The sequence below is a fragment of the Lygodium microphyllum genome, chromosome 9, assembly GCF_053477565.2.
Source record: "Lygodium microphyllum isolate KBCC chromosome 9, Lygodium_microphyllum_v1.1.10, whole genome shotgun sequence".
Taxonomy (NCBI): domain Eukaryota; kingdom Viridiplantae; phylum Streptophyta; class Polypodiopsida; order Schizaeales; family Lygodiaceae; genus Lygodium; species Lygodium microphyllum.
This window is the reverse complement of record NC_141143.1, coordinates 73555836-73567737: the sequence shown is the minus strand read 5'-3', so window position 1 is coordinate 73567737 and position 11902 is coordinate 73555836. Positions and strand designations below refer to the sequence as shown.

Here is an 11902-nt window from a genome sequence, read left to right as displayed (position 1 = left end):
ATAAAAGATGACAATAATAAATGTATTTGAAATATATATAATATGAAGATGTGTAAAAAGGAGTTCTAATCCTTGAAATAAGAAGATAAAGAGAATGAAAAAAAAAAATGCAAATGTTCATCGCCTTGCAAAGGCTTGATAGTTTCCTAGGGACGAGTCAAACCATGCATTGTTTTCCTAGCGGTAGCATTTTGCTAAAAAGGCAATAAGGACGGTTGGAGCAAAAACAAAAGTGAGTGGGAATAAAAAGAAAATTTTCATGTCACCTCGAGACTAGGCTGTCGGTGATGCCTTGTTCTCCTTGGGTCACAATACGCTCAACTCTCTCCTTTTTACACATCCGAGTACAAAATGATAAAGAATAACAACAAACATAAATGAAAAAATATATAAATGAGACATGCTATAGGAGTACTCGCCTAGTAGGATTTCCTAGACTAATTGTCCTAGGTCAGGTAGGTAGCCACCTCCTAGGATGACTTCTTTGATAGCTCTTTTAGCTAGTGTCTATTGGAGTAGTTGGTTAGCAACTAACTTTTAACTTCTTTGTCAGATTATGCTTGGCCTATTCCTCATGGAATTCATGCCTTGATTTTGTTAGGAGGTAGGATGAGAGATGCATTGTGCTATGTTGTGTACTTCATTTGAAGGAGCTCGATGCTCTTTACGTTTTGTGTATGTGTAGACAAGTTCATGGGTTCGACGGGTTGAGTCGCCCTATCCGATGGTCACTAATGAAAGTTGATTGTTAGGGGTAAAGATGCTTATGCCTAGCCGCTCGTGTATTCCTACAATGACAATACCCTGTGCTTGCACACTGCAGGTAGTGGACGCCCATCCATTGTCACTTCATTCTTTATTCTTTCAGTGACATTTGAATAAAGAAAAGGCTAGTCGCACATTGTGATTGTTGAAGTTTTCACATTTGGACTCTTTCTCTCTCTCTCTCTCTCTCTCTCTCTCTCTCTCTCTCTTGCTTCTACTCCTTCCACCGTAGCTCTTGCTTTCGTTCGTGCTTTCACTTTAGGGCCCACCTCCCTTCAACTGGTATCAGAGCCTTCTTCTTCACAAGCTCAAGCTTGGTTTGGCACACTCTCAACTTCCATTTGAATACCTATAGCAATCATCTCTTTGTTGGTAGCCATAGCCACTCAGTTCGAGTTTCCTATCGGTTGCATTCTTCTCTAGGCACTCTTCGAGCCTTCTTGAGCAAGTCTTGGAGTAGCCCCCCATAGCCCTCACCGTGCTGGTGCAACATCATGTTGCATGGAACATGCCATTTTTTTAGTAGCAGCTCACGTTTTTCATATCCTATAGCATATATTTTTCATTGGGTAGTTATACAAGTACTTATACACTTGGTTTTGATACTTGGCATTGATCATTCCACTCTTGGCATTTTATTTGAGTGTTAAGCTTGAGTTTTGGATTGTTATAATAATCCACAAACTGTCATAAAATAGGGGCACTAATAAAAGGAGGGTTGTTAGAGCTTGATAAGGAAGATAGGTTCTATACCATAAACCAATTAAAAGGATGTTTGTTGTATTGTGGCTTTGTGAGAGGTTCTATACACCCATAGGGCATCTATAAGTTGATCATCCAAATCATGGAGAATGGGCAGAAATTGTCCTTGCTAAGATCGAGCAAAGAATGTGGTTGGTGACATTGAGTTAGCTTGTTAGCTCTAGGGTAGTAGGGTATGGACTTGTGATGCGTGATCTTGTAGCTCTTGGTTAAGTCTTCCATGATTCATGCTTTAAACAACGATGGTCTTCCTAGCAACACGAAGTAAGAGGTCTGATAAGAGTTCCACTTTACCACCAAATAAGTCAACTAGTAATCTCTTCTAGCGAAGGTGGTTTTGACATATGGGAGAATGACTAAAGGCATAATTCTACTTTGATCTACTAGTTTGATGAGCCATTGAGTAGGCTATATGGCTTGCAATCCCAAGTCCTTGATCGTACATTTGTCATAATGTTCATTGAAGAACCTCTACCTACTAGCACATTTGTGATGAAGTAACCTTCTATCCATACGCTAGTCTTTGAGATACCCAGATCCAGGAAGGCATTGGCCAGATTCACTTGTTTCACATACTCAGAAGCTTTATTGACATTTGATGTAGATGTGGGGTTGTCAATCCTCAATCCACGCCTTCATGTCATAATGCTTTTGAAACTTTTGTGGCAAGAAGGGGACAACATCAACAGTTGTGAAAATATTAGATTAAGATGTAATGTATCTAGGTCCTTTCCCAAATCATACTCTTTTATGCCGCACCACTCGCTTCTCCTACCAAATTAGGGAATGGTGCAATACCCACTTTAATTTTTTCTATTTCGTCAAGAAGTGGCCGCATTCCTACTTCCTCTACGACAGAAGTACATCCACCTCTTTTGTCTCTTGGATCTTGAGTCCTCCCTTCCCGACTAGTTTTGTATCCTTTTGTGGCATTGGAGGGCTCTACACTGCACTGTCATGTTGCACTACTCTCTAGCTTAGGAGCTTAAAAATTTACAGTTCCTGAAGGTGGATTGTTTTCTCTTGGAACTTACGGTTCTCTTTTCTTGGCAACCAAGACATCCAACCTTCACTTCCAACTCATGCTAGCCACCTTCTCTTGTGCCTACGAGGCGGACCACATCCTCATCCCACTTCATCCATGAGCTAGAGTTGGCAATCTTTTAGGCCTTGCAGCAGTGCAAGGGACTGCCTACTGCCCATGCTGTTGGTCCCCCTACTCAACCTCCCCCACCTTGGTGTTGCAGCTCGTGGTTGATGCCTAGGACCCCTGCCTCGAGTGGCTAGACACATAGACCCCTAGCTTCGTCGTCTACATGGTGCTTGAATCATTCTCCACTTTGATGTTGGCAGAGGAGATGTGTGTGATGGTGTTGGCTAGAGGTGAGTGAGCGAGTGTTCGTGTGGGAGAGGCAGTGGAGAAAGTATGGTGTAAGGAAGGTGAATATTTGCCATACGGGGTGTCATTGGAGGGAGAGGCAACGGAGAGAGCATGGTGTGAGGAAGGCAAAGTAGTGTAAGCATCCATAGCCTAACAACTATGACAGAGTACAATAGAGACGATAGCATGAAAGAAAGCTTTGCGAGGGTTTGGGCATGAGACGATGAGAGAGAAGAAGAAGAAAAGCACAAGCGAGGGTTGGGCATGAGATGGTGAGAGAGAAGAAGAAGAAAAGCAAAATTAAATGTGTACAATTGGGGGTTGTCTGAGGGGGTTCAAGTAATAGTTGTTAGCAACCCTAATAGGTTTTAAGAGTTTGGGAGGATTTGAAAAAATGCACTTAAGATATTTAAAATTTGTTTTGGAAAGCTTGGGATGAGAGAGAGCATGCCATGTAGGGTAGGGTATTGACTTGTTAGATCGGTCAATTATAATGTAAATAGATAACATTTCTAAAGAGATGACTTCATGTCATTTCTAAAGACACGACTTCAGCATAACAGATTTTCTCGGGACTAGTTTTACAGCTTAAGCCTTACTCATTAGTTGGAACACTTATTTCCTTCAGCCTTGGTTTATTTTCGAGTCCATTGTTCCTACCTAGCCAAAACCAAAAGAAAATGCTCACTCATTCGCAGAACCTCTCTTTCCTTCATCACGACCAGCCTCATCACCGTCGCTCGTCGTGTGCCTGTTTATCGAGTCTTCTCTGCAAAACAGACGGTCGAAGGGAGCTGAAGCTGCACGCGCTTTCCATCTCGAGCCTAGGCGGATGGAGGAATCGAGAGCAGATTACGATGCCTTCCTGCCTGAGAAGCGCCCGGGCGTCTCTGCCTTCCTACGAAGGTGCTCGTATCAAGGTCATTGGAGTCGGAGGCGGGGGCAGCAATGCAGTCAATAGGATGATCGGAAGTGGTCTTCAGGTTGCTCTCTCTCTCTCTCTCTCTCTCTCTCTCTCTCTCTCTCTCTGTGCCGACATCATTCTCCGTTTGCTTACATGAAATGTCGGTTCAGTAAGACCCTTTTTGGCCCAGTAAGGTCAGCCAGTGCATGTATGTCTCTCTTTTTCCCCATGGAAAGCCAAAAAGTCTTCATTTTCTTACACGAAGTAAGTTCCATAAGTCCTATTTAGCCTAGTAACGGCTAGCCGTCATTCCCTCTGTTTGTTACAGTTTAGCAAGGGTACCCATGGAAAAGGAAATGTTATTCATTTTATGATTACCAAGATGCTGTTGCGTTTATTTGTTTATAAATATTGTACCTTTTGCTCCAAGGATTTTCAGTAATGGTCACTAGTCTCAGAGCACTCTCTTGATGGTTGAAGGAGAATTACATTTGTCTTGATCTTCTCACTTAGCCATTGGAAGGTAGATTACTTAGAATGACCATCAAGGTTGCGGTCCGTAATGGAGACGGCTATGCAGTTTAAACTTTGACAATATGCTAAACCTTGATGATCTTTGTAACTTGATGTCACTTTTTAGTTCACAATTTGGAAACTTACATTTGTGTGTCCTCTTACTCTGGGGGACTATGGTTCAGGTAGGGGCATTTGGAGCAAGAAAAATGGGGTCTTTGATGTGTGAGAGAGTTGCCTTCCAGCTGCTGTACCCTCTTGTTAGGCAAATAGCCTCAACTTCCGTGTAGAAATGATTGAGGCATTTTAGAAGTTTGCCATCCATATGCTTGTAGCCTCCATAGAACTCTTGGGATCACTTGTTGATGGAGAACACATAAGCACCATGTACAACGTAGTATGCTTAACCATTAGAATATTTTCTTATTTTAGTGACGAAATATTTGAAGGAAATTGAAGGAAAGGATGGTCGATGCTGAAAATAAGTAGTTCAAAATGATTACATTCCTTGAATAAAAGAAGGAAATGGGACAAATTGAGGGTTGAACTGCCCAAACAAAAAAAATAAAAATAAAAAAAAGCAAGCAACCTTGACTTTCACTTAGAAATGATCAAGGCATTCTAGAACGCTGCCATCCATAGGCCTATAGCCTCCAGGGAATTCTTGGGATCAAAGGATGGTTGAGGTTGAAATAATTATTTAAGACAGATTACTTTCCTTGAATAAAAGAGATGGAGACAAATTGAAGGTTGAAGATAGATGCTGTTGCCAGGCTGTACACTGCTGCACTTTGCTGTTCTAGGACTAGAGATTGCTGTGCTTTGACATTTAGTTTGCTGCTTTTCCATCCATTAGCCCACATCCTCTAGAGAACTCTTGGGATCACTCACTCCTGGGGAATATGTAAGGGCCTTGTACAACCTAGTATGCTTAGCCATTGAAAGATCTCTCTTATTTCAGTGACTTGGCATTTGAAGTGAATTGAAAGAAAGGATGGTTGAGGCTGAAATAATAATTTAGAGCTGATTGCATTCCTTTAGGGGTTGAAGACCAGATTTCAGACATTCTTCATTAGATTCGTCACTCTAAAGTTTGTTGCTGGACTGTAGATTGTTGTGCTTTGGTGTTCTAGTACTAGAGATTGCTGTATTTTGATGTCCAGTTTGCTGCCTTGCTTCTCATTCCTCTACATCAGATTTTCAGTCATTGACATCACCCATTGTGTTACACTTCCTCCTATGCTCTGGTGTGAACACTCTCTTATCTCACGGGCACTTTTTACCTTCTAGTAGGAGAAGGGTTTTTTCCTTGTGTGAACACCCGTCAGTGGGTGTGGTATTTAGTGCCTTAGGGATTGTACTTTTTTTTCATTCTCACCTAGTGGATGTGACCTTCCAGTATTCTCTTCTCTCTTGCTATTCACTTGTTCATTGTGAGTGTGCGTGTGTTGTTGAACCCTAACCTAACAATGGTATCAAAGCCATATCTCTTAGCTGTTGCCAATGTGCTTGCGTGTTGCCATAGCCAACATTGAGCCTTGAGCTTGGTTGCTCTCTCTCTTCTCGGTGTTCGAGCTCAACTACCTACTACTTGGAATCTTAGTAACACTTGCTTAGGCTTGCACTGACAATCTTGTCTCGCCACACCTACCTGTGTCTCCTTTAACGACTCTTGCTTGTTGCACAACACACTGTGCTGACAAGAAACTGAATCGTTAGTGTTTGCGTACTCGAATTTTGCTACCCAAACAAGGATGTTGCAGCTGCCTTGGCAGTTCGTTTTCCTACCGAATCGTTAGGATAGCCCCGTTAGTTTCTCACGTCGGTATGTAGCTATCTTGTTTATAGTTCACTTCTTGGCAGATAGATCGCGTTGGCTAGATACGTCAAATCTTGCCACGTCCACTTCAGCTGCTGCACCCTCATCATGTTTTGTTGCATCACCTAACAGTCTTTGCTACATCACCCACGTGTTTCGCCTGACGATTTCAACTTGATAGGTCTCCAATTAAAGCTTAATATTAATCTTTTAAACATTGATTCATTTTGGAGCTTATTAGGCCCCTGTTCACATCAACACCTCCATCTAAGCACAATTTTAGCCAAAATTTGGGGTTTTGTCTAAATCTCATATTATGGGCAAAAACTTGTCTCTCAACGTGGGGACTTCAGTCAATTCCATAGTTTTATTCATCAAATTCGAAGATTTGCCTCCAATGTTCCCAAAAATGTGGGGCTTTTCACATTTTAGCTCAAATTTCAGCAAATTTTACCAATGCAATTTGGGGCTTTTTCGAAATTTTTTCAAATTCACCAACATTGAGGTCAACTACACCTCATATGCTATCGATCACAAAGAATTCAGCGTCTGTTGGCTAAATGGTAGGGCAAGGGTTGTAGGTTTAATTTAATGCAAAATGTTGTTTGTAGAAGACTTTAATGATAAGTGTAGGTTGGTCACAAAAGAAAGTAGAGTTGGTCGCATGTTCACTTTAGATGTTGGAATTCTTGCTATGAATGCTACTATGTATGCTAAAGGAAAATGAGTGGTTGTTGCAGATATTGAAATATGGTATAAACATATTGGACATGCAAATGTGCAAAGGTTGAAATGCAGTTCAAAGGATTGGTTACAGAGTTGCCTGCTTTTAGAGTTGTAGAACCAAGCCTGCATCTTCCTTTCTCACATAAAGTGAGTGATCAATATCAGAAACATAAAAGCCAATGTTGACAAGATACTCTCTGATCTTGTCAGACCATGCTCTAGGTGCTTGCTTCAGCTCATAGAGCATCTTCTTTAACCTACACACATATGTGGGATGCTCTAAATTCTCATAACCTACTGGTTGCTCCATATACACCTCTTCTTGCAATTTACCATGCAATAAGATATTCTTGACGTCCATTTATTGCAAAATCCAACCTTTGGATGTTGCCAAAGCAATCACATATTTAACAGTGGCCATTCTAGTAACTGGGCTAAAAGTCTCTTCATAATCTATGTCATATGTTTGAGCATAGCCTTTTGCAACAAGCCTAGTCTTATACTTGCTAACAGAACCATCTACATTATGCTTGATTTTGTAAATTCACTTCCAACCAATAGCTTTCTTGCCCTTAGGCAATGGTACCAGATTCCAAGTCTTATTGGCTTCTAATGCAGCTATCTCCTCATCCATTGTTGCATCCCAATGAGTACGATCAACATCATCCTTAAAGCAAGTGAGCTCAACATCCTCAATCACCTTTACCATATAAGCATAATGGTGAGCTATATAACCTTCAAAACCAAATCTTTTAGCAGGGTATTTAACCTAACTAGACTTGCGTACTACTGGATTACTCAATGGAGCCTTTACATTACTATATGCTTGAAGAAAAAGTTTGAGATGAAGGATTTGGGTGAGCTGAGGTACTTTCTTGGTATTGAGGTGATCACATGTGATGATGGTATATGGCTGTCCCAAAGGCAGTATGGCTTGGATATGTTATCCAAGTATGCTATGATAGTATGTAAACCTCTTTCAATGCCATGGGAGCAAAATATGAAGTTGAGTACTGATGTTGGGAATGAGATAGAAGACCCTACTATGTTTAGGAGGATAGTAGGAAGTCTGATTTATATGACTATCACAAGGCCAACTTGAGTTATGATGTTGGCCTTGTCAATTAGTTTATGCAGATGCCTAGAAAGTCTCATTTGGATACAGTTAGATATATATTGAGATATGTGGAGTTCACTTTGCATTATGGGCTTTTTTATGAGGCAGGTAAGGATGTACAAGTGTTTGGATACACTTTATCAATATTTGCGTGCATTGGAGCCCTTTCAGCTGCAATTTCATTCATCGACACCATCAAATTTTAAAAAAATTGTGAGTTTTTGTTATTTTCTTTGCTTTATTTTTGTGCTACAATTGCATTTGTACTTTGGATAGCAGTTGGTTATGGAAAAACCAGAAATTTCAGCAAGCAATGGCCAAGCAAAGTGATTTGCTCAACATGTTTAGGGGCTCAGACAAATTAGATGGCACTAACTATCCCATGTTGGTATACATGATGAAGCATGTACTTATTGCTAAGCAGCTTTGGGGCTATGTATGTGGTTCAAAAGTTAGGCCTATAGGTCTAGCTACATAGAATGTCACAGGTTCTTTGAGCTCATAGGATGCTTGAAGTAGAAGAGGAAGGGTGAAGGTAGCCACGAGCCACGAACTGCAATGTCCTCCTAAAGGGGTGTGTCGACAGTGGAAGGGGTTGGTGAGAGAAGGGAAGGGTGTTTGATGACGAAAAAAGAGGGGTAAAGAATGATTGAAGAGAGCGATGGTGGTAGAAGTAAAGATTGAATGAAGTGATTGCCTTTTTATAGCCACAAGGTGTCTAGGGTGGCGCACCACTGTGTGGGCACCCACTGAAAAAGTAGCCAAAATGTAGACACCAGCCCTTTTTGGGGATGTCAGTGCGAAACCCTAATTGAATTGTGTAAACAGAAGAAGTGGTTTCTCAACACCCCCCCCTATCGGGTCCAAAAAGGGATGAAGAAAGAGGAGCGAAGAACGTTACAATGAAGAAGAAGAGGATCCCGAGATCTAAGATTTCCATCTCAAAGGTAACTTGTAGTAAGAAACAATAGACGGGATGAATTGTAGGACCTGACTCCACCTCAAGAGAGAAACCACTAGCTCTGTAACTCCATGTTGGAAGGAATTTGAAGGTCTCTTCACCAAGTCGCTGTTGAACCTCCAATCCCCCGATTTAGGCGGTACTTGAAGATCCTGTTAGACAGTCATTTCTTGGATAGTCGGTGGATAGGAGAGCACGGCAAAGTGCCACGTCAGCAGTACGGATGTTAGCAGCCACGTCAGCAGTCTGCGCAGGTGCCACGTGGCAGCTTGCAGTCGGACAGTTTTTTATTATTTTATTCTGCAATCGACTGCATTTAATGCAGCCCACATGGTGCTGGGCATTCTTTATTTCCTGGCTATTTATAGTCAGGTTGTGGCACACTCTCCCATCTATTCATTTTCAGATTCTAATCTTGAGATTTGTTGGCTGAGACAGACTGTGCTCGGGCTGACGGAGATCGAGGTCATCAAGTCGGAGACATACGCAGATATTTCCTCTGCCCCCTTATATATTTCTGCACTCTTATACAGCATACTACATTGCAGATTTTCTGCGTTTACACTGTCTCCTCTCTCTCTCTCCTCTTTGTGTTCACTCTCTCTCAGTCTATGTTCTACGCTTCCTCATCGTTGCACTCTGACATGGTATTGGAGCGGTGAAGATGGATTGACTGAGGGTTGAACCTATCTGAAGAGGAGATTTCAACGCGACACAAGGCTGCATTTCTAGGATTCAAGGGCAAGTGGGAGGGCTGCACATAAGGTCAAGGCTGAAGCGAGCGTGGGCGTGCGGGAAAGGAGTCTAATCAATGAATTTGTTGTAGGTTATTGTTGTTTGAAGGGGAGGAAGGTTGCGTTTGAGGCCTTCCATTGCAGATTTTACATTTTCATCGCCTCCGGCGGGTGAAGAAGGTTTGGGCAGCAGAGAAACCAGCCCTAGAAGGCTGCGTTTACACAGTTAGAGGGGGCTGATTTTGCGTTTGTGCAGGTATTGCAGGTTAACATGTCCATAGATGTTGGGTATTTGACTCACGCCTCACTTACGCCTACGCTCATATGGGAGTGTCGGTGATCAGTAGGACACTGGGACACTTTTTACTCTCGGTAGGAGAGGTTTTTCCCCCCAGACTTAGTCTTATTTTCGTATGTGCTTATGTGCTTATGTTACAGACTTATGGGCACTTACCGTGTGTCGGGTGTGAACACCCCTTACAACCCTAAGGTTTAAGGGTTGTACTTTGTACTTTCATGTTACACTCTTTCAGTCAATTGGATTGGGTGTCGTGCTTCACTCTGTCTCTCTCACTCTTACACTGTCTACTGCACTCTCAGTTGTATTTTGATCCTATCACCATCCTTACATTTGGTATCAGAGCAGTCTGCAGTCTGCAGACTGTAGCCCCCACTGTCTACGGCCCCCGTCAGTTCTGCAGCTCTCGCCAGTAGCTGAAGGCACCATCTGTACCTGCGTACGCCACCTGTCCTAGCAGCGCCTCATCCTCGTCAGGCTCGACCTGCAGCACGTCTGCCAGCTCAAAATCGACAGCTCCAGCACTGCCACTAGGCCTGAGCGCCGCCTGCCTCCAGCACGTCCGCCAGCTGCAGGCACAGTCGCCACCCGGCCTGGGCGTCGCCTCACTACTGTTGCGCCGTGTGTCACCCGTCAGCTCCACGCCCTATCCACGTAAAATGGCCACCCGACTGCCCAGCCTGCCTGCAACCTAATTGTCCACCCTGTCCACTCCAGGTAATTTAGAAAATTTTTTAAAAAATATTTATTCATTTTATTCCAGAACAAAGTTCTGGAAGAGGGGGTTCCTACGCAGCAGGCACAATATACAGGATACATGTGTGGGACAAATTAGATGCAAATTTTTGGGCACATTCATCAGAAATTTTGGGGCTTTTATGTATTTTGAGGACAGTTGCATATGAACTGCAGTTACAGTCACAGAAAGATTGTTTTAAACACATTTTGACAGAGTATGCCCTTGCACATTAATTGCAGAAGTGTGCTTGCTGCAATTTCTGAAAATTTACAGATTTTCAGTCCTTACTGCTTTGACATTGCTCATTTGTCTTTGGAAATTTGTCATTATGGCAAATCAGGGAGGTGATGTATTTACGTATGTATCCAAGGAAGACAGATTGGATGGAAACAATTATTCGCTATGGTCATTCATGATGAAGAATGTATTAGTGGCCAAGAATTTATGGGATTATGTCAGTGGAGAGGAAACTCGACCGGGAGTTGTAGCTCCCGTTATTTCTCCTCCTCAAGGGGCACGTGCACAACGGGGACCTCAGCCCGCTCCACCTCAGCCACTTTCTCCAAGAACTGCAGCTCAAAAAGCTTGGGATACACGTGATGCACAGGCCTTGTCGCTGATTGCTTTGGCAGTTCAGCGGTCCATTATCCCTCACATTCGTTCAGCATCTTCTTCACGAGATGCATGGCTGACTTTGGAGCATATGTTTGCAGGAAAGAATGAGACTCGGATCTCTTTCTTGAAGAAAGAGTTAGAGACTTTGAAGATGAATGAGGGTGATTCTATGCAGGATCACTTGAATAAGATTCAGGACTTGAGGGAGCAGCTCATGAATGTAGATGAGTACTTTTCGGATGCACAGTTGATATCTACCACCTTGAATTCCTTACCTCCTTCGTACTTGTCTTTTCATACTGCATTGAACCTCACCATGAGGATTGCCGAGCACCCACTCACTTTTATTCAGCTGGTTAGTTTGCTTCTAGAGGAGGAGCAAACAAGGAAAAATAGTGGCGTCGATGCTATAGTCTCTGAGCAAGCTTTTGTGGCAAGACAGAAAGGCAAAAACAACAAGGTGAAAAATGCTCCACAGAGTTCTGGCACTTCGGGCACATCACGGAATCAGACACAAGGGGGGACGCAAGCTAAAAAGGGAAAATGTCATTATTGTAAGAAGCCAGGC

The 11902-nt window shown here is 42.6% G+C and overlaps 1 protein-coding gene across 1 annotated transcript in view; it reads left to right on the top strand.

Moving 5' to 3' along the window:
• The first annotated feature begins 3532 nt into the window (after nucleotides 1–3532).
• LOC148031174 (cell division protein FtsZ homolog 1, chloroplastic-like) overlaps nucleotides 3533–11902 on the top strand; it is a 42711-nt gene continuing 34341 nt past the window's right edge. Inside the window, exon 1 of the mRNA XM_087684711.1 lies at nucleotides 3533–3891. Within this exon, the coding sequence (XP_087540837.1) occupies nucleotides 3589–3891 (303 nt within the window). The 5' untranslated portion in view covers nucleotides 3533–3588. The remainder of the gene's footprint in view (nucleotides 3892–11902) is intronic.